The sequence below is a fragment of the Rhinopithecus roxellana genome, chromosome 3 (assembly GCF_007565055.1).
Source record: "Rhinopithecus roxellana isolate Shanxi Qingling chromosome 3, ASM756505v1, whole genome shotgun sequence".
In the NCBI taxonomy this organism is placed as follows: domain Eukaryota; kingdom Metazoa; phylum Chordata; class Mammalia; order Primates; family Cercopithecidae; genus Rhinopithecus; species Rhinopithecus roxellana.
In genome coordinates this window covers 163,015,778-163,042,766 of record NC_044551.1, presented here as the reverse complement: position 1 = coordinate 163,042,766, position 26,989 = coordinate 163,015,778, and the positions used below count along the sequence as shown (strand labels likewise).

The window sequence follows — 26,989 nt, the reverse complement described above, 5'->3', positions numbered from 1 at the left end:
CAGGCCCGGCTAATTTTTGTACTTTTAGCAGAGACTATGGTTTCACCATATTGGTCAGGCTGGTCTCAAACTACTGACTTCAGGTGACCCACCTGCCTCGGACTCTCAAAGTGCTGGGATTACAGGTGTAGCCCACCGTGCCCAGCTGTGCCTTTTTCTTTTTTGTTGTTTTTTAGACTGAGTCTTGCTCTGTTGCCAAGCTGGAGTGCAGTGGTGCGATCTCAGCTCACTGCAAGTTCTGCCTCCCGGGTTCTCGCCATTCTCCTGCCTCAGCCTTCCAAGTAGCTGGGACTACAGGCGCCCGCCGCCACCACGCCCGGATAATTTTTTGTATTTTTAATAGAGACGGGGTTTCACCGTCTTGGCCAGGTGAACGCCTGACCTCATGATCTGCCCCCCCTTGGCTCTCAAAGTGCTGGAATTACAGGTGTGAGCCACGGCGCCCTGCCAGTCTTTTCTTTTTTCTTGAGACGGAGTCTCACTCTGTCACCCAGGATGGAGTGCAGCGGTGCCATCTCCACTCACTGCACCCTCCACCTCCTGGGTTCAAGCAGTTCTCCTGCCTCAGCCTCCCGAGTAGCTGGGACGACAGGTGCACGCCACCATACCCAGCTAATTTTTCTGTTTTTAGTAGAGACGGGGTTTCACTATGTTGGCCAGGCTGGTCTCAAACTCCTGACCTCAGGTCATCCACCCACTTTGGCCTCCCCAAAATAATGGTAGTATGGCCTCCGCGCCTGGCCCTGTTTGGTAAGTCTTAACAGTCTGAGCCAGGCAGTGGGACCAGGTAGGCTTTCAGTCTCTCGCTTAAAAACGGAGATTGTTGGCCGGGCACGGTGGCTCACGCCTGTAATCCCAACACTTTGGGAGGCCGAGGTTGGTGCATCATTTGAGGTTAGGAGTTCGAGACCAGCCTGGCCAACACGGTGAAACCCCGCTTCTACTGAAAATACAAAAATTAGCTGGGCGCGGTGGCGCGCGCCTGTAGTCCCAGCTACTAAGGAGGGTGGGGCAGGAGAATCGCTTGAACCCGGGAGGCGGAAGTTGCAGTGAGCCGAGATCGTGCCGCTGCACTCCAGCCTGGGCGACAGAGCGATACTGCGTCTCAAAAACAACAATAACAAAAAGGAGATTGTTAATACGCGGTTATACAATGTCTAAATACTGGGCTGTTGAATGCCACCGACAGTAATAAATATCTGTGCATAGTGGCAAGCCATAAGTAGCGCCTCAGTCACCGAATAGTAATTAACTGCGTATCCCGGCATCCCGACAGGCAACCAGCTCTACCGGGTGAAAAAGTTGATGGCCAAGGCACTTCAACCTAACCAGGGCATACTCGCGATGTTCTAAGATCCCACACTGCATCATGGACTTTGTAGTTCAACATGCCAGTGACGTCACTGCCGATTCCTCTCTGAGTGGGCCTATCGGGTAGACGCCGATAACCCGTTTTTCTCTGGGAATTGTAGTCAGTAAGCGCCTGCTGTGCCTCTGCTCGAGTGGTCTGCGAACTACACTTCCCGGCGGGCTGTGAGATGCCTTGGCCGTAGTTGGTAAGGAGCCGGATGATTGCCTCAGCAGGTGTGAAGCGTGTGCTTTAGTTTCGTTGGGGGCCTGACATCCTCGAGAGGGAGGGGAAAGGTTGTAACCACTCCTTTGTGGAGGTCGCCAGGGTCATTGTCGTGGATTTGTACAGTCGGCTGGGCGGTGCAATGGCGGTGAGTTTGAGCGGGAAGAGTCCACAGGGGCCCTGGAGCCAGACTGACCAGTGTCTAGGGGCTGTCCATGTGCTGTCCTGAAGGGAAAGTCCTTTTCTAAAAGAGAGCCACGCTTAAGGCGTGCCTGTCGTAGAGGCTTTGTTCTTTCTTGCTAGCTGATGAACCAGGAACTGATGTCTGTTAACTTTACTTAGTACTTGGATATCATATTTGTTATTTCTCTGGCGTTTCTAAAATCGAGGTGGAGAGCCGGACACGGTGGCTCACGGCTGTAATCCCAGCACTTTGGGAGGCTGAGACAGGTGGATCATTTGAGGTCAGGAGTTCGAGACCATCCTGGCCAACATGGTGAGACCCCGTCTCTACCAAAAATACAAAAATTAGCCGGGCGTAGTGGTGCGCGCCTGTTAACCCAGCTTCTCGGAAGGCTGAGGCAAGATAATTGCTTGAACCCGTGAGACGGAGGCTGCTGTGAGCCGAGATCGCGCCACTGCACGCCAGCCTGGGCGACAGAGTGAGACTCCGTCTTAAAAATTAAATAAATAAATAAATAAATAAACAAATAAAACCGAGGTGGAGAGAGGAGTATGTAAGTTGATTCCTACTTCCAGCAAAAAAAAATTGAGGGCCTCTCCGTAAAAGGGACAAAAATCTCTCTTTTCAGAAAGTGTTTTTGTGTGTGGGTAATATTGTGTCAGGTGCTGATAAATCCTATGGTGAAAAAATAGAGCAGGAAGAGGTGCTAGGGAGTGTACAGTGGGGGTAGTACAGTTGCAGTTTTGTTTTTTTTTAATTTTTTTAAATTTGAGAGATATTCTCACTCTGTGGCCCAGACTGGAATGCAGTGGCGTGATCATGGCTCACTGCAGCCTGGACCTTAGGGCTCAAGCGATCCTCACACCTCAGCCTCCCCACAGCTGGCACACTACAGGCATGCTCCATTACACCCGACTAATTTTTTGTATTTTTAGTAGGGACGGGGTTTCGAACTCCTGGGCTCAAGCGATCCTTCTGCCTCAGCCTCTGAAAGTGCTGGGACTACAGACGAGCCATCCCGCCCGTTTTTTGTTTTTTTGTTTTTTTTTTTTTCTTGAGACAGAGTCTTGCTCTGTTGCCAGGCTGGAGTGCAGTGGTGCGATCTCGGCTCACTGCAACCTCCGCCTCCCAGGTTCAAGCGGTACTCCTGCCTCAACTTCCCGAGTAGCTGGGACTACAGACGCGCGCCACTACGCCCAGCTAATTTTTTTGTATTTTAGTAGAGACGGGGTTTCACAGGATACCCCTTTAAGAAGAAAGGAGGCTGTGGCCACATAGATTTCCTCAGGGATAGCCAGGGGCACCATGCTTAATTCACAGGGAGTCCCTCTTCTTTTCACCATGTTGGCCAGGATGGGCTCTATCTCCTGACCTTGTGATCCGCCTGCCTCGGCTTCCCAAAGTGCTGGGATTACAGGTGTGAGCCATCGCACCTGGCCTGTTGCAATTTTTAAAAGGATGAACAAGGAAGGCTTTGCTAAAAAGGTGGCAAAAACGAGGTAAGAGAGCAACCCATGCAACTATATAGGAAGAAAGAGATTTCCAGGCAGAGGCAACAGTGTAAGTGAAAAGCAAGGATCCTGGGTAGAAGCCAGGGATGTTTCTAAACATCCTGCAGTGCACAGGACAACCTCTGAAAATAAAGAATTATTTGGCCCAAAGTGTAAGTAGTGCCAAAGTTTAGGAACTCTGGTTTAGTTAAATAAGCTTTTGTTATCAGTGAGGAAGTTGAGTCTCAGACTGATCAAATGACTTGCTTAAAGTTATACAACAAGTTGGTGTTTGGGTCCAATATCAGATTTTATTACACTTGATCTCTGAGGTTTTGAGAAACAAGTTTTTCTGAGAAACAGAAAACTCAAATAAGAGCTTTCTTGCATTTGCTGTACTCAGTACAATGAAAAGAAACTCATAGTTCTAAGTAATTTGTAAAATACTTGCTTTCATATTCTTCTTTACAATGGTCATATTTTTAATTTTTATTTGTATTATTATTATTTTTTGAAATGGAGTCTCACTCTTGCCCAGGCTGGAGTGCAGTGGTGTGATCTCAGTTCACTGCAGTCTCTGCCTCCCAGGTTCAAGTGATTCTCCCACTTCAGCTTCCTGAATAGCTGGGACTACAGGTGTGTGCCACTACGTCCAGCTAATTTTTGTATTTTTTGGTATAGATGGAATTTCACCATGTTGGCCAGACTGGTCTTGAACGCCTGATGACCTCAAGTGATCTGCCCACCTCGGCCTCTCAGAGTGCTGGGATTACAGGTGTGAGCCACCGCACCTGGCCATATTTTTTGTTTTTTGAGACAGGGACTCACTCTGTCAATCAGGCTGTAGTGCAGTGGTACAATCATAGCTCACTGCAGCCAGCCTTGACCTCCTGGGTTCGAGTGATCCTCTGGCCTCAGTGTTCCCATGCCCTGTCCATGGTGGTTTTTAGGTAAAAAGGTATTTTTTTTTTTTTGAGACAGAGTCTAGCTCTGTAACCCAGGCTGGAGTGCAGTGGCGCGATCTCGGCTCACTGCAAGCTCCGCCTCCTGGGTTCATGCCATTCTCCTGCCTCAGCCTCCTGAGTAGCTGGGACTACAGGTGCCCACCACCACTCCCCGCTAATTTTTTTTTTTTTTTTTTTTTTTGTGACGGAGTCTCGCTCTGTCGCCCGGGCTGGAGTGCAGTGGCCGGATCTCAGCTCACTGCAAGCTCCGCCTCCCGGGTTTACGCCATTCTCCTGCCTCAGCCTCCCGAGTAGCTGGGACTACAGGCGCCCGCCACCTCACCCTGGCTAGTTTTTTGTATTTTTTAGTAGAGACGGGGTTTCACCATGTTAGCCAGGATGGTCTCCATCTTCTGACCTCGTGATCCGCCCGTCTCGGCCTCCCAAAGCGCTGGGATTACAGGCTTGAGCCACCGCGCCCGGCCCTCCCCGCTAATTTTTTGCATTTTTGGTAGAGACAGGGTTTCACCGTGTTAGCCAGGATGGTCTCGATCTCCTGACCTCATGATCCGCCCGCCTTGGCCTCCCAAAGTGCTGGGATTACAGGTGTGAGCCACCGCACCAAGCCGATATTTGTTACATATTTTCTGTGTCTGTGGCATTGTTCTTGGTGCTAAGGTGACTATAAAAGATTTAAAAGTTCCTGCCTGTTGGGAATTTACAGCCCAACTGCATAAATGTCTTAAAATCATTTGGTTATATTTAACAGAAGTCAACTCAAGTTGGTTAAGGAGGAGTTTAGTAATAACGTGGAAGTTGGCCTAGTGTGATGGTTCACGCCTGTAATCTCAGCACTTTGGGAAGCCAAGGCTGGTGGATTGCTTGAGCCTAGGAGTTCAAGACCAGCCTGGGCAACATGGTGAAACCCTGTATCTACAAAAAAATACAAAAACTAGCTGGGTGTGGTGATGCATATGCCTGTAGTCCCAGCTATTCAGGAGGCTGAGGTGGGAAGATTGAGCCCAGTAGGTCAAGGCTGCAGTGAGCTGTGCTTGCACCATCATGCTCCAGCCTGGGTGGCAGAGGGAGACCCTCTCTCTCTCTCTCACAGACACACACACATAAATACAGTGAAATTTCATATTACCCATGACTGTAGGGTAGGAGATATAACTAGGCTCTCTGAGGCCCTACATACTTTTGCCTTTGTGGGTGGGTCCTTTCCCCTGTAAAAATATTAGAAATTATATTTTACAGACTGGGCAGGGTGGCTCATGCCTGTAATGACAGCAGTTTGGGAGGCTGAGATAGGTGGACCACCTGAGATCAGGAATTTGAGACCAGCCTGGCCAACATGGTGAAACCTCGTCTCTACCAAAAATACAAAAATTAACTGGGTGTGGTGGCGTGCGCCTATAATCCCAGCTACTTGGGAGGCTGAGGCAGGAGAATTGCTTGAACCCCAGAGATGGAGGTTTCAGTGAGCTGAGATTGCTCTCGCTCTGTTGCCTAGGCTGGAGTGCAGTGCCTCCATCTTGGCTCACTGCAACCACTGCCTCTTGGGTTCAAGTAATTCTCCTGTCTATGCCTCCTGAGTAGCTGAGATTATAGGTGTGTGCCACCACACCCAGCTAATTTTTGTAGTTTTAGTAGAGATGTGGTTTCGCCATATTGGCCAGGCTGGTCTCGAACTCGTAGCCTCAGGTGATCCACCCACCTCAGCCTCTCAAAGTGCTGGGATTACAGGCATGAGCCACCACGCCCAGCCAAAAAAATTGTTTTTCTTGTAAAGAGGAGGTCTTGCTATGTTGCCTAGGCTGGTCTCAAACTGGCCTCAAATAATCCTCCCTCCTCAGCCTTCCAAAGTGTTGGGATTATAGACATAAGGCACTACATCCAGCCAAGTTACTTATTAAGAAGAGGTTTTGGAGTGAGAGGGGGCAGCGGAGTTGATAGTCTAAATGAAGGTGGTTAGTAGCAGGAGTGGAAAGGGATGAACAGATGTGCAGGCTTATTATTTCTTAGGAAAGAAAATACCTTATGCAATCACTGTTTTATGGAAACTTGAAAAGAGTCCAGGTTTTTATTTATTTATTTATTTATTTTTTTGGGACGGAGTTTTGCTCTTGTTGCCCAGGGTGGAGTGCAATGGCGTGATCTTGGCTCACTGCAACTTCCACCTGCTGGGTTCAAGCGATTCTCCTGCCTCAGCCTCCCAAGTAGCTGGAATTACAGGTGTGTGCTACCTTGCCTAGCTAATTTTTGTGTTTTTAGTAGAGATGGGGTTTCACCATGTTGGAGAGGCTCATCTCTAACTCCTGACCTCTGGTGATCCTCTCGCCTTGGCCTCCCAAAGTGCTGGAATCTCAGGCATGAGCCACCATGTCCAGCCTGTTTTATGTTAATTTCATACGAACAGTTCTTTAACAATTTTGGAGAGAAGTTCTCTATCAGTATCTTTGATATTCATGTATTTTAACTAAATAGAAACATTTGATGATAATGTTACATTGTAGTATATAATTTTAAAAAAGCATATGAAAGCCTTTTACATATTTCAGTAGTTGTTCAACCATTTCTTTGAGGTTTGAGGTAGACAGGTCATGATAATCCCAATTTTTTTTCTGATGGAGTCTTGCTGTGTCACCCAAGCTGGAGTGTAGTGGCATGATCTCGGCTCACTGCAGCCTCCGCCTCCCTGGTTCAAGTGATTCTCCTGCCTCAGCTTCCCGAGTTGCTGAGATTACAGGTACCTGCCACCACACCCAGCTAATTTTTGTATTTTAGTAGAGACGGGTTTTGCTCTTTTGGCCAGACTGGTCTTGAACTCCTGACCTCAAGCAATCCACCCGCCTCGGCCTCCCAAAGTGCTGGGATTACACACATGAGCCACCGCGCCTGGCTGATAACCCTAATTTTTTTTTTTTTTTTTTTTTTTTTTTTTTTTTTGAGACGGAGTCTCGCTCTGTTGCCCCGGCTGGAGTGCTGTGGCCGGATCTCAGTTCACTGCAAGCTCCGCCTCCCGGGTTTACGCCATTCTCCTGCCTCAGCCTCCCGAGTAGCTGGGACTACAGGCGCCCGCCACCTCGCCCGGCTAGCTTTTTGTATTTTTTAGTAGAGACGGGGTTTCACCGTGTTAGCCAGGATGGTCTCGATCTCCTGACCTCGTGATCTGCCCGTCTCGGCCTCCCAAAGTGCTGGGATTACAGGCTTGAGCCACCGCGCCCGGCTGATAACCCTAATTTTTAATGTTCATTTAAAATTCAAGATAACCATCGAAAAATCAGTCTATTAGTGAGCAGTTCAGTTCTGTGAACCCAATTCTTTTTTAAAGCAAGCATGCTGAAATACAGAGTGGATTAGTCTCTTTGTGTCCAATAGGAAAGAAAAGGAACAGCCAAAGTGGACTTTTTGAAGAAGATTGAGAAAGAAATCCAACAGAAATGGGATACTGAGAGAGTGTTTGAGGTGAATGCATCTAATTTAGAGAAACAGACCAGGTGAGTAATAGTTTGTGAAGTTCTGCACATTGTATTTCTTTTTTTTTTTTTTTTTTTTTTTTTTTTTTTTTTTTTTTTTTTGAGACGGAGTCTCACTCTGTCGCCCAGGCTGGAGTGCAGTGGCCAGATCTCAGCTCACTGCAAGCTCCGCCCCCCCGGGGTTTAAGCCATTCTCCTGCCTCAGCCTCCAGAGTAGCTGGGACTACAGGCGCCTGCCACCTCGCCCGGCTAGTTTTTTGTATTTTTTAGTAGAGACGGGGTTTCACCGTATTAGCCAGGATGGTCTCGATCTCCTGACCTCGTGATCCGCCCGTCTCGGCCTCCCAAAGTGCTGGGATTACAGGCTTGAGCCACCGCGCCCGGCCCACATTGTATTTCTAAAACCATTGGCTTTATAGTACAGAAACAGCTTGGTGGAACCCATAAGGTAGATTGTATTTATAATGCCTGAAACAGGGTAAAGGAGGTGACTTTCACTTTCTGCATATGAATTAGGATCTTTTTTCTTATGGGATTTGTGAAGAGTTTTTTCTTTTTTTTTTTGAGACGGAGTCTTGCTGTGCCGCCCAGGCTGGAGTGCAGTGGCCGGATCTCAGCTCACTGCAAGCTCCGCCTCCTGGGTTTACGCCATTCTCCTGCCTCAGCCTCCCGAGTAGCTGGGGCTACAGGCGCCCGCCACATCGCCCAGCTAGTTTTTTTTTTTTTTGTATTTTTTAGTATAGATGGGGTTTCACCATGTTAGCCAGGATGGTCTCGATCTCCTGACCTTGTGATTCACCCGTCTCGGCCTCCCAAAGTGCTGGGATTACAGGCTTGAGCCACTGTGCCTGGCTGTAAAGATTTTTTTTCTCAAGTTTTGTTTTAAAGACTACAGTATTTTGAATATTTGGACAAAGAAGGATGTTTTGAGATTTTTTTCTTTGCTGACTGATAAAACAAAGTTATTCTGTTAGACTCATAACGGTTATTATCTCCAAAGACAGAAAATATAAACTTTTGTGTTTTTTCTTTATGAGTAAACCTAATGCTTGTAAAAGTATAAATGTTGAAGATATTATTTCATAAATACTGCATTGCCTGGATACTAAAATAATACTGATTTAAAGACAAACATAATGACATGATATTTGGAAAAACAGAAACAAAATAATTCCCCCAAACGGTGCCACAATAAATGTATGCATCAATTATAAGATATATCCCAGATTCGTATATGTTGAGATGTAAGAAAATGTGCTTTTTCAGATTGAAGAAATACAGTTATAATAACAACAATAATAGTAAGTTAACATTGAACACTTACTGTGTGCTAGCAAATGTGGCAGGTTTTTTACATGCATATTCTCATTTAATCTTTTTCTTTTTTTTTTTTTGAGACGGAGTCTCGCTCTTGCCTAGGCTGGAGTGCAATGGCGCGATCTTGGCTCACTGCAAGCTCTGCCTCCCTGGTTCACTGGCCTCCCTGAGGTCATTCTCCTGCCTCAGCCTCCCAAGTAACTGGGACTACTCCCAAGTAACTGGGCACCCGCCACCACGCCCAGCTAATTTTTTTGTATTTTTTTTTAGTAGAGGCGGGGTTTCACTGTGTTAGCCAGGATGGTCTCGATCTCCTGACCTCGTGATCCTCCCTCCTCGGCCTCCCAAAGTGCTGGGATTACAGGCGTGAGCCACCGCGCCCGGCCCCTTAATCTTCTTTTTCTTTCTTTTTTATTTTTATTTTTTGAGACAAAGTCTTGCTCTATCATCAGGCTGGAGTGCAGTGGCGCCATCTCAGCTTACTGCAACTTCGGACTCCCTGGTTCAAGCGATTCTCCTGCCTCAGCCTCCTTAGTAGCTGGGATTACAGGCACGTGCCACCACGCCCAGCTAATTTTTGTATTTTTAGTAGAGATGAGGCTTCACTATGTTGCCCAGGGTGGTCTCGATTTCCTGACCTGGTGATCTGCCTGCCTCGGCCCCCCGAGGCAGCGCGCCTAGCCTTTTTCTTTCTTTTTTTTTTAGACAAAGTCTTGCTCTGTCATTCAAGCTGGAGTGCAGTGGCACAAGCATATCTCACTGTAACCTCAAACTCCCGAGCTCAAGCAATTCTTCCTTGGCCTTCTGAGTAGCTGGGACTACAGGCATGCGCCACCATGCCTGGCTAATTTGTTTTTTCTTAGAGACAGGGTCTTGTTATGTTGCCCAGGCTGGTCTCAAACTCCTGGCTTCAAGTAATCCTTCTGCCTTGGCCTCTCAAAGCTCTTAAGATTATAAGACATGAGCCATTACTCCCGGCCTCATTTTATCTTTTAATTTTTTTTTTTATTTTTTTGAGGTGGCGTCTTGCTCTCTTGCCTAGGCTGGAGTGCAGTGGCATGATCTCGGCTCATGGCAACCTCTGCCTCCCAGGTTCAATGATTCTCCTGCCTCAGCCCCCCCAGTAGCTGGGATTACAGGCGCGTGCCACCACGCCCAGCTAATTTTTAATTTTTATTTTTAATAGAGATGGGGTTTTGCCACGTTGGCCAATCTGGTCTCAAACTCAGATGATCCACCTGCCATGGACTCCCAAAGTGCTGGGATTGTAGGTGTGAGCCACTGCCCCCGGCCATAATCTTTTTTTTTTTTTTTTTGATTTGGAGACAAGAGTCTGTGGTGTCAGATAGAGTGAGCCTCTGTCACCCAGGCTGGAGTGCAGTTGTGTGGTCTCGGCTCACTGCAACCTCTGTCTCCTGGGCTGAGGTGATCCTCCCACCTCAGCCTCCTGAGTAGCTGGGACTATAGGCGCACACCACCACACCCAGCTAATTTTTCTATTTTTAGTAGAAATGAGGTCTTGTTATGTTGCTGAGGCTGGTCTCAACTCCTGGGCTCAAGTGATCTGCCCACCCTGGCCTCCCAAAGTGCCGGGATTATAAGCATGGGCCACTGCGCCCAGCCTTTTAAAAATTTCTTTTGTAGAAATGAAATTTTGCTGTCTTACCCAGGCTAGTCTTGAACTCCTGGGCTCAAGTAATCCTCCCACCTTTGCCTCCCAAACTGTTGGGATTACAGGTTTGAGCCACCATGGCTGGCCTTAATCTTCTCAATATCCTTTAAGGTTAACAACTTTTAAAATTTCTCTTTCACAGCTGAGGAAACTGAGGCACAGAGAGGCTAAGTAACCAGTTCAAGGTGTTACATCACTGGGAATTGACTGGGCCTGGGCTTGTTTTTAGGACTTTCTGATTCAAAAGTCTGTTTTCCTTGCTTATTAAGCTATGTTCTAATGGATATATATGTATTTTTTTGAGACGGAGTTTTGCTCTTGTTGCCCAGGCTGGAGCACAATGGTGTGATCTTGGCTCACCATAACCTCTGATTCCTGGGTTCAAGTGATTCTCCTGCCTCACCCTCCCCTGTAGCTGGGATTACAGGCATGTGCCACCACACCTGGCTAATTTTGTATTTTTAGTAGAGACGGAGTTTCTCCACGTTAGTCAGGCTGGTCTCGAACTCCCAACCTCAGGTGATCTGCTTGCCTTGACCTCTCAAAATGCTGGGATTACAGGTGTGAGCCACCAGGCCCTAGCCTATGTTTTGTTTTGTTTTTCAAGAGAAAAAGAAATTGCTGTAATACAGTTTCTGGTGTTATACTTTAAGCTATAATTTGAAGCTTCTATTTGCTTCTAGAGGTTTGGTTAACTTTAAGGTAATTTAAAATAATTAAAAGTGAACTGAAAAAGCTGCTTTGTCTAGTGAAAGAGAATTAACTATAGGTGTATGCAGTAACACTGAAGAAAGTAATATAATGTCAAGTGAAGAAGGCAAATTGCAGAAATCTATATGAAGTATGCCGTTTTTTTGTATAAAACTCACCAGTGAGCAAAACTAAATGATAAATTGTTTAAGGGTGCTGGCAAGTGTGCAGACTATTCAAAAACAAGGGAATGGTAAAAGCTAATTTCAGAATATTGGTTTCTCTTGTGGGACGGTAGAGAGGAAACAGGTAGTTTCAGTGGGTTCATAAGTCAGATGGTATGTTTACAAGTGTTCATTTCATTATGCTTCATAACATAGTATGTATGTTAGATATTCTTCATAAGAAAAAAGAATACAGGCCAGGCATGTTGGCTTATGAGCTCATGCTCATGGTGGTTCTTATATTGAGAACCCTGTCTTTACAAAAACAACTAAAAAATTTAAAAAAATAAAAGAAGCTTTAAAGGATGCTTTTAAAGTGAATCTGTCACATATCATGTAATATTGAGGATGTTTTATATTACCTGAGGGACTTTGAATTACTTTATATATATCTCGTATCTAGTGAAAACAAATCTCATTTATTCAGTAAAACATTAAATTAGCCTAGGTTCATAGGGTATTAAAGAATTTTTTTTTTTTAGTTTATTATTATTATTATTATTTTGAGATGGAGTCTCACTTTTGCCCAGGCTGGAGTGCAGTGGCATCGTCTCAGCTCACTGCAACCTCTGCCTCTCAGGTTCAGGCGATTCTTGATTCTCATGCCTCAACCACTAGAGTAGCTGGGATTATCAGCGCATGCCACCATGCCCAGCTAGTTTTTGTATTTTTAATAGAGACAGGGTTTTACCATGTTGCCCAGGCTGGTCTCGAACTCCTGGCCTCAAGCAGTCTGCCAGCCTTGGTGTCCCAAAGTGTTGGGATTACAGGTGTGAGCCATCACGCCTGACCTAGTATATTATCTTTACTCAAGTATTTTAGTTTAAATTAAACCTCTAGCCGGGCGCGGTGGCTCGAGCCTGTAATCCCAGCACTTTGGGAGGCCGAGACGGGCGGATCACGAGGTCAGGAGATCGAGACCATCCTGGCTAACACTGTGAAACCCCATCTCTACTAAAAAATCACAAAAAACTAGCCGGGCGAGGTGGCGGGCGCCTGTAGTCCCAGCTACCCGAGAGGCTGAGGCAGGAGAATGGCGTAAACCCGGGAGGCGGGGCTTGCAGTGAGCTGAGATCCGGCCACTGCACTCCAGCCTGGGCAACAGAGCGAGACTCCGTCTCAAAAAAAAAAAAAAAAAAAAAAAAAAAAATTAAATTAATAAATAAATTAAACGTCTAGTATTTGTTACAAAGCTATTTAGTTCTTAATAGCAACCTATAAATGTCTTATTCTTTGTAAATCTAAAGTAATTTTCAATTTTAGAGAGTTTTACATTTCTGGATTTATAAATTTACTTTTAAATATTTTTTAAATAATTAAACTTAAAAAATATTAAGCACTTCCTTCACCCCAATTCCTTATTGTAAAAGGAACTTAACATTTATTCTTCTATACTTTCTTTTTGATATTGTTGTTTTGCAGCAAGGGCAAGTATTTTGTAACCTTCCCATATCCTTATATGAATGGACGCCTTCATTTGGGACACATGTTTTCTTTATCCAAATGTGAGGTAATGTTTCCCTATGTTTGCTATGATGGGGAGGAAGGTTTTTAACGAATATTGTTTTGAGGAAAATGGCATCTATAGAATTTATTATTTCCTGTTAAGAGAACTTAAAATTCCTTAAAGTATAATTTTTATATTTAAGTAATATTTATTTATTTATTTATTTATTTATTTATTTATTTTGAGATGGAGTCTCGCTCTGTTGCCCGGGCTGCAGTGCAGTGGCCCGATCTCAGCTCACTGCAAGCTCCGCCTCCCAGGTTTACGCCATTCTCTTGCCTCAGCCTCCTGGGTAGCTGGGACTACAGGCGCCCGCCACCCCGCCCGGCTAGTTTTTTGTATTTTTTAGTAGAGACGGGGTTTCACAGTGTTAGCCAGGATGGTCTCGATCTCCTGACCTCGTGATCCGCCCGTCTCGGCCTCCCAAAGTGCTGGGATTACAGGCTTGAGCCACCGTGCCCGGCCCATTTATTTTTTGAGATGGAGTCTTGCTCTGTCGCCAGGCTGGAGTGCAGTGGCGTGATCTCGGCTCACTGCAACCTCTGCCTCCCGGGTTCAAGCGATTCTCCTGCCTCAGCCTCTCGAGTAGCTGGGACTACAGGCATGCACCACCATGCCCAGCTAATTTTTGTATTTTTAGTAGACACAGGATTTCACCATATTGGCCAGGATGGCCTCAAACTCTTGACCTTGTGATGCACCAGCCTCAGCCTCTGAAAGTGCTGGGATTACAGGCATGAGCCACTGCGCCCGGCCCATTTAAGTAATTTAACTTTTATATTTAATTTTCTTGTGCCGTGTGTGTACGTGTGCAAGGGTCTGGGCATGTATGCATATTCAAAAGTAATTCCTAGATTGGTGAGTTTTGGAATGCCTAAAATCTAACTGGGGTTCCAAAGGAAGATGTGAAGAAGAAAACTAAACTAATTTTTTTGTGTGAAAAGTTCACATTTTGTATTTGGCATTTATATTTGCAATTTAAATTTGATTTTATTTCTGTAGTTTGCTGTAGGGTACCAGCGACTGAAAGGAAAATGTTGTCTGTTTCCCTTTGGCCTGCACTGTACTGGAATGCCTATTAAGGTAAGATTGCTAATAAGATTGGTTTCTACTCTTTTTAGTTTGGATCTAATAGTAATACCCAATTCAAGAGCTTAAAATAGGATTTTCAAGTATTGCTGCATTAAAGTATGAAATGAGTTGAATTTATTATAGTGAAAATTTATTTAAAAATAACATTTGAAGAGGTGCTTAAATAAAGGGCATCCATTATGGTCTAAGTGATCACTAAGTGATTTTAATGTCTTTTGGTTGCCTTGTATATTTATGTCTGTATTACAATTAGGTAATAACTGATTCTATTTTACTAAAAGGAAAAATGTACAGCCATTGTGCACTTGTGACATATGTAAGATGCCGGCATAAAATAATAAATGGTTGTATTGTATTTTGATCATTTTTGCAAATATCTTCATTCGTGTTAAGTTTGTAATACAAATAATTCTCAATGAAGAACAGGAAAGAAAAGTAGAATTGAAAGGATTCCCTTATATAATAGGATTAGGAAATTTAAGTCCTGTTTCTTTTTATTCTCCAACATTTTATTTTATTTTACTTTATTTATTTATTTTTTGAAACGGAGTTTTGCTTTTGTCGTCCAGGCTGCAATACAGTGGTGTGATCTTGGCTCACTGCAAACTCCTTCTCCCAGGTTCAAGCGATTCTTCTGCCTCAACCTCTGGAGTAGCTGGGATTACAGGCACCCACTACCACGCCTGGCTAATTTTTATATTTTTAGTAGAGACGAGGTTTCACCGTGTTGGCTAGGCTGGTCTGGAACTCCTGACCTCAGTTGATCCACCCACCTCGGCCTTCCGAAGTATTGGGATTACAAGCATGAGCCACCATGCCCGGCCTTCTCCAACCTTTTATTTTAAAGAACATCAGTCCTACAGAAAAGGTGGAATGGTAGTACAATGAACACCCTCCACCCTTCACCTGTAGTTACAAAGTATTAACGTTTGCCATATTTGTTTTAGTTCTGTCTCTCAGCACACATGCTTGCATGCGTGCTTCTCTCTCTCTCTCTTTCTTCTTTTTTTAAATTAAAAAAAATTTTTTTTTGAGTTGGAGTCTTGCTTTGTCACCCAGGCTGGAGTGCACTGTTGTACTTTTAGTACAGACGGGGTTTTCCCATGTTGGCCAGGCTGGTTTCAAACTCCTGACCTCAGGTAATCCACCCACCTTGGCCTCCCAAAGTGCTGGGATTATAGGTGTGTTCCACCACGCCTGGCCTTCTCCCCCTTCTCTCTCTTTTTCTGTGAACTTTTTGAAAGAAAGTTGCAGACATCATGACATGTCGTTGCTAAATATTTCAGCATGTATTCTGAGAATAAGGGCATTCTTCTACATTATCAGAGTCCTGTTATCCCCTCCAAGAAATTCAACATTGATATTATATTACCATCTTCATCTAATTCTGTAGTCAAATTTCTGTAGACTCAAAATGTCCTTTCCTTCTGTTTTTCCCTTTTTTTTTTTTTTTTTTTTTTTTGAGATGGATTCTTGCTCTGTTACTCAGTCTGGAGTGCAGTGGTGGGGAGTGCGATCTTGGCTCACCTCTGCCTCCCAGGTTCAAGTGATTCTCTTGCCTCAGCCTCCTGAATATCTGGGATTACAGGTGCCTGCTGCCACGCCTGGCTAATTTTTTGTGGTTTTAGTGGAAATAGGATTTCACCATATTGGGCAGGCTGCTCTCGAACTCCCGGCCTCAAGTGATCCGCCTACCTTGGCTTCCCAAAGCGCTGGGATTATAGGCATGAGCCACCATGCTCTGCTGTTTTTCACTTTTTATTTTGTGGAGCACACATTGCATCTTGTTATCCATTCTTTTCACTATTTTGTAGTTTTTTGTGATACTGATGTTTTTGAAGTCTAAGCTAGTTATTTTGTAGAATGTCCCATGATATGAGTTTTCTGATTGTTTTTTCATGATTAGGGTTGGGCTAAATATTTTGACAAGAATACTTCATTGTTGAGGTGTAAACTTCCCATTGTATCACCTCGAAAGCATATAAAATGGCAATTTGTCCCATTTTAGTGAAATTAAGTTAATCCTGCCAGGTTTCCTCATTCTAAAGGTGACTTTTCCTCCTATAAAATTAAAAAGTAAGGCTAGGCATGGTGGCTCACGCCTGTAATCCCAGCATTCGGGAGGCTGAGGTGGGAGGATCACATGAGGTCAGGAGTTTGAAACCAGCCTGGCCAACGTGGTGAAACCCCATCTCTACTAAAAGTAAAAAAATTAGCCAGGTGTGGTGGCGTGCGCCTGTAATTCCAGCTACTTTGGAGGCTGTGGTAGGAGAATCGCTTGAACCCGGGAGGTAGGGGTTGCAGTGAGCCCAAACTGCGCCATTGCACTCCAGTCTGGGCAACAAGAGTAAAATTCCATCTCAAAAAAAAAAGAAAGAAATTAAAAAGTAATCTATAGGATAACACTTTGAGAGCCTCTGAATGTCCTGTTACTCAATAACCCAGTGGTTTTAGCATCCTTTAAACATCCTTGCCTGTTTTTATTATTGTATTAGTGGTTGAAATTCTTCTAGATAGAAGAGACTTTTCCATTAAAAATTTTTTTACTTCTGTATTTCTTATTTTTCTCATAACTTTAACAGCGTTTACTTGGTGTCATCTTTGTTTTTGACAGTGGACTCATTGTGGTATAATTGATAAGAGCTAGAGTGGAAAGTCCAGGGTTAAGTCTGTAACTTTGCTAGCTGTATGTATACCTTAAGGTAAATCACTTCATCTCTGTTTTCTGACTTAAAGCCTATCCTATCTACTTGGTAGGCTTGTGATGATAACTAATAGAGTATATGTGACAGTAATCTTTAAATTGAGAAACAATGTTATTAATGTTATCCAAAATGATAACACATTATGTTTCCTATATCTTTATATATCTAACATATACAGTATATAATATACTATACTGAATATTCTGGGTGTTGAATAAATGTGAGTAAATGAGGTAAAATACTAATTTATAAAAAAAATACTAATTTATAAATTAGTGAATTTTGAGGTACATGATTTATACCTTTATTTTTATTTTTTATTATTTTTTTTTTGAGACGGAGTGTCGCTGTGTCGCCCAGGCTGGAGTGCAGTGGTCAGATCTCAGCTCACTGCAAGCTCCGCCCCCCGGGTTCATGCTATTCTCCTGCCTCAGCCTCCCAAGTAGCTGGGACTACAGGCGCCTGCCACCTCGCCCGGCTAGTTTTTTGTAGTTTTTAGTAGAGACGGGGTTTCACCGTATTAGCCAGGATGGTCTCGACCTCCTGACCTCGTGATCCGCCCGTCTCGGCCTCCCAAAGTGCTGGGATTACAGGCTTGAGCCACCGCGCCCGGCCTACCTTTATTTATTTATTTTGAGACATGGGGCTTATTCTTGCTTTGTCGCCCAGGCTAGAGTGCAGTGGTGTAATCTCGGTTCACTGCACCCTCTGCCTCCTGGGTTTAAGCGATCCTCTCACCTCAACCTCCTGAGTAGCTGGGATTACAGGCATGTGCTACCATGCCCAGCTAATTTTTATATGTAGTAGAGACATCGTGTTGGCCAGGCTGGTCTCGAACTCTTGACAAGTGATCTGCTTGCCTTGGCCTCCCAAAGTGCTGGGATTATAGGTGTGAGCCACTGCTCCCAGGCTTCATTTCAGTTTTCTGTAGTGGAGCCACATATGTATCAAGGTATTGCAAAAAATTTCAAAATCAATTTTAGTTGGCAATAAAACAATAAAGAACTGAAATTGTGTCTACCTTGAATTTTGAACTTTATTATCTCTAATGTTCGTTGTAGGCATGTGCTGATAAGTTGAAAAGAGAAATAGAGCTGTATGGTTGCCCCCCGGATTTTCCAGATGAAGAAGAGGAAGAGGAAGAAACAAATGTTAAAACAGAAGATATAATAATTAAGGATAAAGCTAAAGGAAAAAAGGTTTGATAGTGGTTGATATTTACGTTGGTTGAAGTTTTATATTTTTCTGATTTATATGTGCATTCCCAGTACTAGCACAGTGCCCAACACATAAAATGTACTAGATAATTTTTTTAAAGTATCAAAGCAAACAATTATCTTTCTGACTTCCTATTGCCTTTTTCCTCTTTTTTGAAGTAATTTTAGATATACAGAAGAACTGCAAGATAGTATAGAGATGTTACATCTTATATAACTATGATACTATTTTTCAAATTAAGGAATTAACATTAGTACAGTAGTATTTTCTAGACTTTTTGGATTTTACCAGTGTTTTCACTAATGTCCTTTTCTCTTCCAATGTCCAATCCAGGATCCCACACTGCAGTTAGTTGTTATGTGTCCTTACTATGTTTCCTTAATCTTTTCTGTCTTTCATTTTCTTCCATGACCTTTATACTTTTAACGAATACTGGTCAGATAATTATAGATTATGCCTCAGTTTGAGTTTGTTCAATGCTTTCTCATCGTTAGATTGAGGTTATTGATTTGGAGGAAGACTATTAGAGAGGTAATTTGTCCTTCTGAAACATTAGGGACTATATGATACTGATATGTCTTATTATTGGTGATGTTAACATTGATCATTTGGTTAAGATGGTGTCTGCCAGGTTTTTCTCCTGTAAAGATTTCATTTTTGTTTTTATAATTAATATATATTTTGGGAGAAATCTTTTGAGGCCATGGAAATAATACTGTGTTTCTTTTCAAATATTTGCTCATTAATTTTAGCATTCATCAGTGGATCTTGCCTACAACAGTTATTACTGTAGTCTTCTAATCGTCGTTTTCCATTTCCCTCGTTCTCTTTACATTTATTATCTATAATTCTTCTGAAAGGAAGAGCTGTCTTTTCTCCCCCACTTACTTATTCTGTCCTTTCTATGTCATATGGATTCATGGATATTTACTTTATTCTTTAGGTTATAAATCAATACCATTGAGCTTTTTGTTTTTTAAGAGATGGAGTCTCACTATGTTGCTGGCCTTGGGCTCCGGGGCTCAAGCTGTCTTCTCACCTCAGTCTCCTGAGTAGCTGGAACTATATAGGCTTGTACCACTGTGCCTGGCTATTGGTTTGTTTTTTGTGTGTGTGTGTGTGTGTGTGTATGTGTGTGTGTGTGGTTGTTAACAACACCATAATTGGTTGTCAAATTGTTCTTTTTTATTGGAATAAAGCTAGAGTAAATAAATTGTTTTAGCTTTGGCCATTGGGAGTTTTTTTTAGCTTGGCTCCTGTGTCCGTTAGGCATTCCCTCATCTTCCTTTGTTCAAAGCACTTTCTTTTTTTTTTTTTTTTTTTTTTTTTGAGACGGAGTCTCGCTCTGTCACCCAGGCTGGAGTGCTGGAGTGCAGTGGCCAGATCTCAGCTCACTGCAAGCTCCGCCTCCCGGGTTTATGCCATTCTCCTGCCTCAGCCTCCCAAGTAGCTGGGACTACAGGCGCCGCCACCTCGCCCGGCTAGTTTTTTGTATTTTTAGTAGAGACGGGGTTTCACCGTGTTAGGCAGGATGGTCTCGATCTCCTGACCTCGTGATCCGCCCGTCTCGGCCTCCCAAAGTGCTGGAATTATAGGCTTGAGCCACCGCGCCCGGCCTCTCAAAGCACTTTCTTACTTTATGGTGTCACAAGCTGTTCCAGGCTTATCTTTTATTTTCCACGATTCAACCAAGGAATCAACCGCTTCTCCAAGGTTTCTTTTATTGAAGAATGGTATTCAGAAACTAAGGTCTGAGTGCTGGGTGTGCTCATTACCTGGGGTATCACTGCTTCTAGGTACTCTCAGTGGAAAGAGCAAGGAAATATATTTATATCTGCTAAGCCATGCATACACATCTGTTTTTATTTCTTTATCTATTTGAATGTTTATTTAAAAAGTAAGTTCATATTGATACCCCTGACTCCGTTTTAGCACCATGGGTCTCATTCTAGCATTTTCCCTTGGTTTATTTCCCTTCTTACTACAACAGTGAGACACTTGGCTCTCATTACCTATAGTATATTTATTTGTTCAATCCTAGACTACTAGTAAAGTAGTTTCATAATTGCCAGCCTATACCCCTGGGAGAAATAGTTTTACTGACTAAAGTACAGTGTTTGTGTGTAATTCTTTTTGTCTTTAGAATCTAATCACACTGTTTTCCAAAACTGCCTAGATCAGCTCCTTTCTTCCCTTCCCCTTGAGTGTGGTTATATAATATATTTGTAATGCAGTTAGATAGATTTGTCACAGTCTGCATTCCTCCTTAGGTTCCTCCAACATCCTGGTTAAAAAATTTACATACCATAAAATTTACTTTTTTTTTGTTTTTTTCAAGACATAGTCTTGCTCTGTCACCCAGGCTGGAGTACAGTGGCACAGTCTTGGCTCACTGCAACCTCTGCCTCCTGGGTTCAAGCAATTCTCATGTTTTAGTCTCCCAAATAGCTGGGATTACAGGCGTGTGCCACCACGCCCAGCTAATTTTTGTATTATTATTATTGTTGTTGTTGTTGTTGTTGTTTGAGATGGAGTCTCTCTCTGTCGCCTCGGCTGGAGTACAGAGGCACAGTCTCAGCTCACTGAAACCTCCGCCTCTTGGTTCAAGCGATTCTCCTGCTTCAGCAGAGTGGCTGGGATTACAGGTGCTCACCACCATGCCTGGCTAATTTTCGTATTTTTAGTAGAGACGGGGTTTCACCACATTGGCCAGGGTGGTCTCCAAGACCTGACCTCGTGATCCGCCCGTCTCGGCCTCCCAAAGTGCTGGGATTACAGGTGTGAGCTACTGTGCCTGGTCCAAAATTTCCTCTTTGTGGTGTATAATTCTGTAGGTTTGAAAATGCCTGCAGTCGTATTTCTACCAGCACAGTGTCATATAGAGCAAGTCTGGCAGCCCCAGCATTTTCTTATGCTGCCTTATTATAGTGTTACAGTTTAACCAAATTTCCTACCTTCAACTTCTGGCATTTGGTTGTCTTTTTGATATTCATAATTTTTGGAAAAGGAGGAAAGTCTTTTTTTTTTTGAGACGGAGTCTTGCTCTGTCGCCCAGGCTGGAGTGCAGTGGCGGGATCTCGGCTCACTGCAAGCTCCGCCTCCCGGGTTCACGCCATTCTCCTGCCTCAGTCCCCCTAGTAGCTGGGACTTCAGGCGCCCGCCACCACGTCCGGATAATTTTTTGTATTTTTAGTAGAGATGGGGTTTCACTGTGTTAGCCAGGATGGTCTCGATCTCCTGACCTCGTGATCCATCCTCCTCGGCCTCCCAAAGTGCTGGGATTACAGGCGTCAGCTACTGTGCCCAGCCTGTGAGTAGCCTCTGTATAGGTAAATAAGGTAAACGTGGTGTGAGGATAAAAGAAACAAGGTTTGTTACTGAGATCTTAACTTCATGATGGGTAGTTCTTTATGTTGCCCTCCATTTAGTTGGTGCCAGTTTCTTGACTGATATCTTGGCTATACAGTTTGACAGACTAAGTAGTACAACTAATTCCTGCAGTGTTCTGCTGTATCAGCATTATTTTAGAATGTAAAAAAATTACCAAATGGGATTATTAAAATTACTGTGGTCCTGGATGTTAGGCAATTTTTGGTTTTTCCTTTTTTTTTTTTTTAATATCTTGGGTCATTGGAGTGTTGGTTATTCTTTGATCGAGTTTATTTTTCTCCATTATTTTCAGAGTAAAGCTGCTGCTAAAGCTGGATCTTCTAAATACCAGTGGGGCATTATGAAATCCCTTGGTCTGTCTGATACAGAGATAGTAAAATTTTCTGAAGCAGAACATTGGCTTGATTATTTCCCGCCACTGGCTATTCAGGATTTAAAGAGAATGGGTTTGAAGGTATGTCTATAAAGAAATACGAGGAAAGCATTTACAAGTATGTGCTTTTTTATTGTGCTTTTGCTTTATTGTGCTTTCCAGGAACTGATTTTTTTTTACCAATTGAGGATTTGTGGCAGCCCTGTGTTGAGCAAGTCTAGTGGCACCATTTTTCCAACAGTATTTGCTTGCTTCATGTCACATTCTGGCAATTATTTTAGTATTTCAAACTTTATTATCTGTTATGGTGATCTATATTCAGTGATCTTTGATGTTATTATCCTATTTGTTTTGGGTTGCCACGCACTATACCCATATAAGATGGCAAACTTAATTGGTAAATGTTTGTATTCTGACTGCTGCACTGACTGGCTTGTTTCCTTCTTTCTCTCCTTGAGTTTCCCTGTTTTCTTTTCTTTTTTTTGAGGCGGAGTCTCGCTCTGTTGCCCAGGCTGGAGTGCAGTGGTATGATCTCGCCTCACTGCAAGCTCCGCCTCCCGGGTTCATGCCATTCTCCTGCCTCAGCCTCCCGAGTAGCTGGGACTACAGGCGCCCACCACCACGCCCGGCTAATTTTTTGTATTTTTAGTAGAGATGGGGTTTTACCGTGTTAGCCAAGATGGTCTCGATCTCCTGACCTCACGATCCTCCCACCTCGGCCTCCCAAAGTACTCGGATTACAGGCGGGAGCCACTGCGCCTGGCCAGGTTTCCTTGTTTTCTAATAAACAACAATCTTGAAATGAAGCCAGTTATTAACTTTATAATGGCTTCTATGTGAAAGGGAGAGTCGCATGTCTCTCACTTTAAGTAAAAAGCTAGAAATCATTAAGCTTAGTGGGGAAGGCATGTTGAAAGGCAAGACAGTCTAAAAGCTAGGCCTCTTGACCAGTCAGCCACCTTGTGAACGCAAGGAAAAGTTTTTTTGTTTTTGTTTTTTGAGATGGAGTCTCACTCTGTCACCCAGGCTGTAGTGCAGTGGCGTGATCTCGGCTCACTGCAACCTCTGCCTCCTGGGTTTAAGCTATTCTTCTGCCTCAGCCTCCCTAGTAGCTGGGATTACAGGCATCTGCCAACATGCCTGGCTAAGTTTTGTATTTTTAGTAGAGACAGGGTTTTCACCATGTTGGCCAGGCGGGTGTCAAACTCCTGACGTCAAGTGATCCGCCTGCCTTGGCCTCCCAAAGTGCTGGAATTACAGGTGTGAGCCACCATGCCTGGCCCACTCCCAATTTTGAAAGTTCTATTATGAGTAAAGTGCTATCAAACAGCATCACATGCTACAGAGAAATCTTTTGTGAAAGGAAGAGTCAAGGGATGTGGCAAACTTCATTGTTGTGTTAGTTTAAGAAATTGCCATAGCCATCACAACCTTCAATAGCCACTTCTTTGATCAGTCAGCAGCCGTCAACTTTGAGGCAAGACTCTCCACCAGCACAAAGATTACAACTCACTGAAGGCTCAGATGATTATTAGCATTTTATAGCAATGAGGTTTTTTTTTTTTTTTTTTTTTGAGATGTAGTCTCGCTCTGTCACCCAGGCTGGAGTGCAGTGGCCGGATCTCAGCTCACTGCAAGCTCCGCCTCCCAGGTTTACGCCATTCTCCTGCCTCAGCCTCCCGAGTAGCTGGGACTACAGGCACCCACCACCTCACCCGGCTAGTTTTTTGTATTTTTTTTTTTGTATTTTTTTTTTTTTTTTTGAGACGGAGTCTTGCTCTGCCACCCAGGCTGGAGTGCAGTGGCCGGATCTCAGCTCACTGCAAGCTCCGCCTCCCGGGTTCACGCCATTCTCCTGTCTCAGCCTCCCGAGTAGCTGGGACTACAGGCGCCCGCCTCATCGCCCGGCTAGTTTTTTGTATTTTTTAGTAGAGACGGGGTTTCACCGTATTAGCCAGGATGGTCTCGATCTCCTGACCTCATGATCCGCCCGTCTCGGCCTCCCAAAGTGCTGGGATTACAGGCTTGAGCCACCGCGCCCGGCCAGTTTTTTGTATTTTTTAATAGAGACGGTGTTTCACTGTGTGAGCCAGGATGGTCTCGATCTCCTGACCTCGTGATCCGCCCGTCTCGGCCTCCCAAAGTGCTGGGATTACATGCTTAAGCCACCGCGCCTGGCCTAGCAATGAGATATTTTAAAATTAAGGTATATACATTGTCTTTTAAAATATGTTTATTGCACACTTAATATAATTCAATATAGTATAAATATAACATATATGCCTTGGGAAATAAAAAAATTTGTGTGACTTGTTTTGTTGTGTTGGTTTATAACCAAAGCCACAATATCTCCCAGAAATGTCTGTATATTTGTGTGAGTATATGAGATTTGGACCAACTCTTAACTTTAGAATAATATATTTCCCCTGTATGCCACTAAAGAATTAGTACTGTTATTTTTCGACGAGAACCTAACATTGCTTATGGGTCTTTACTGTTTGTTGGATACTTTACTGTTTGTTGAATTGGAATGTATATTGACATATTAACAAGTAGTAGAAAGGAGCTTTATTCAAAGAATATGAACAAAGAATATGAAGAAGCCCAAGTTTAACTTGAATATTTAGGAATACATAAAGGTAGGATTAAATGTTTCTTCTTAATTTATTATAGCTTCTGTATGTTTGTTAATATGTAAATGTATATGCTTAAAAACATACTTTAATTAAGTAAATTAAGGTAATAATTGTGATATACTTTTAATAGTGGAACTTGGAAAATATTTTTTTAATAGTTGATCTGATTCTAAGAAGAGTAAATAATTGATTCATAGGATTTCTTATTCAAGCAAAATTTGTGTATTTCTCAATAATTGCCTTTTAAAATTTTCCTTTTATAGGTAGACTGGCGTCGTTCCTTCATCACCACTGATGTTAATCCTTACTACGATTCATTTGTCAGATGGCAATTTTTAACATTAAGAGAAAGAAACAAAATTAAATTTGGGAAGCGGTAAGTTTGTTGTACTTGAGCATAATAAAGCAAAAATCATTTGGGCATGGAGGTTCATGCGTATAATCCCAGTGCTTTGGGAAACTGAGGTGAGGGGAATGCTTGAGACCAGGAGTTTGAGAGCAGTCTGGGCAACAAAACAAGACCGCATCTTTCTCTGTATAAAAAAATTTAGCCAGGCATGGTGGCATGCACCTGTAGTCCCAGCTGCTTGGGAAGATGGGGCAGGAGGAGTGCTTACGTGAATAAATAAACACCTTGTAGCCTTCTTTTTCCATTATGTTTCTGTTTTGAAAATACTTTGTTTCTATTCTTTTGTATCCTTTGATTTCCTTTTTTCCTTACCGGTGTCTTAATTTCTCTGGGCTGCTTCGTGTTTATGAAAGATATGACCAGGGAGAATGGGAGTGTGGACTTTTATTATCTTACTAAAGATTCTGTTCAGTATTCCCTACCAAGAAGAAAAGTAATCATTTTGTTTGTGTTTTATTTTTTATTTTATTTTATTATTTTTTTTGAGACGGAGTCTCGCTCTGTCGCCCAGGCTGGAGTACAGTGGCCGGATCTCAGCTCACTGCAAGCTCCGCCTCCCGGGTTTACGCCATTCTCCTGCCTCAGCCTCCTGAGCAGCTGGGACTACAGGCGCCTGCCACCTCGCCCGGCTAGTTTTTTGTATTTTTTAGTAGAGACAGGGTTTCACCGTGTTAGCCCAGATGGTCTCGATCTCCTGACCTCGTGATCCGCCCGTCTCGGCCTCCCAAAGTGCTGAGATTACAGGCTTGAGCCACCGCACCCGGCCTGTTTGTGTTTTATTTTATATTTTGTTCTATAAATTAAGATTCTTCCTTGATTATGTAGATTAATCAAGGAAAATAACTTAAGAAATGAAAATAAGTTACCTTCCTTGATTAGTCTACATGATCAACTTCCTTGATAGTTTCATTTGTTAAGTCAATTTATGTTTTATAATCTTTTGTTCAGTACCACAAAGCCAGGGTCAGTGTGTATTTTCCAGTGGTATTACCTTTGACGAAGGTAGAAAGCTTTCATTAAATAAGTAGGTTGACAGTGGAACTACCATAAGAATACACATAATAGATACAGATATCTACTCAGAAATTTTAGTTACAAGACATGTAAGAAATTAGGTGCAACATAGGCAAATATATTAGGATAAAATGTGAATAGTATAATAATATTTGTCATTTTTTGTTTATTTTTTAGGTATACCATTTATTCTCCAAAAGATGGACAGCCTTGCATGGATCATGATAGACAAACTGGAGAGGTGATTATTTGTGAAACAGAGTAGCTATTATAGTAATCCTTAATATGACCACAGAGTTTAAGAAATAGAAACCTAAAAATAACTTCTTTGCAGTGCTGAGGGATATTGTCCTGATACTCTGGTGGGTATGAAGAGGAGATAGGATATCAATACAGCTACCTGTATTGTGTGTAATACCTAGCTATCCTGAGAGTCATCTGAGGACAGCTGCATCAGTTTGTTACAGGAACGCACATTGTTGAGCCTTACCCCAAAATTGCTGAATCAAAAGTTCTGGGGGTGGGGCCCAGGAATCTTTTTACGAGCTCTCAATGTGATTTATATGCATGGTAATGTTGTGAAGCACCATCTGGAAAATAAACAGCTCTAAAAAGAAAGCACAGGGAAAGGTAATGAGATATGTGACTAAGATTTGGTGTACACAGATTCCATTTATGTTTGCTTTGATCATGTGCCTTCTTACTTATTTCCGAAGTACTTTTAGCCATGCCTAGAAGTTCATTCTACATTCTTGTAGAACACATTATTAACATTATTCTCTGAAATACTTGAGTAAATCAAGAGTAAGTGATTTGGCTAAATCCATGGCACAGTAAAAATCAATGACAATGTCAGCATCTGAACTTATGATTCCCTATGATTGTGTCATTCTTTACTACCATCTTTGAACATATTTTCAAAATCAGCCTTCAATTTTGATGTAACTTATCTAAGTGAGAGTTGATCAAAATTTTAAAAGATTTGAGAGACTTAAGAAGACCCAGTAAAGTTTTAATATAGCCAATGGCAGCAATATCCTAGATTTCAGTAATCCTTTGTAGACTTTTCAAA

The 26,989-nt window shown here is 43.0% G+C and overlaps 1 protein-coding gene across 2 annotated transcripts in view; it reads left to right on the top strand.

Annotated features, from left to right (window-relative positions):
- Positions 1-1,610: 1,610 nt before the first annotated feature.
- Positions 1,611-26,989, top strand: part of LARS1 (leucyl-tRNA synthetase 1) — a 77,619-nt gene continuing 52,240 nt past the window's right edge. Inside the window, exons 1-8 of one of the 2 annotated variants that reach the window (XM_030927204.1) lie at positions 1,611-1,721; positions 7,573-7,691; positions 12,996-13,083; positions 14,083-14,163; positions 17,939-18,076; positions 21,778-21,939; positions 24,758-24,870; positions 26,095-26,158. In XM_030927204.1, the coding sequence (XP_030783064.1) occupies positions 1,716-1,721; positions 7,573-7,691; positions 12,996-13,083; positions 14,083-14,163; positions 17,939-18,076; positions 21,778-21,939; positions 24,758-24,870; positions 26,095-26,158 (771 nt within the window). In that variant the 5' untranslated portion in view covers positions 1,611-1,715. Of the gene's footprint in view, positions 1,722-7,572; positions 7,692-12,995; positions 13,084-14,082; positions 14,164-17,938; positions 18,077-21,777; positions 21,940-24,757; positions 24,871-26,094; positions 26,159-26,989 lie in introns of those variants that run through there. The other variant, XM_030927203.1, reaches the window with a different exon arrangement.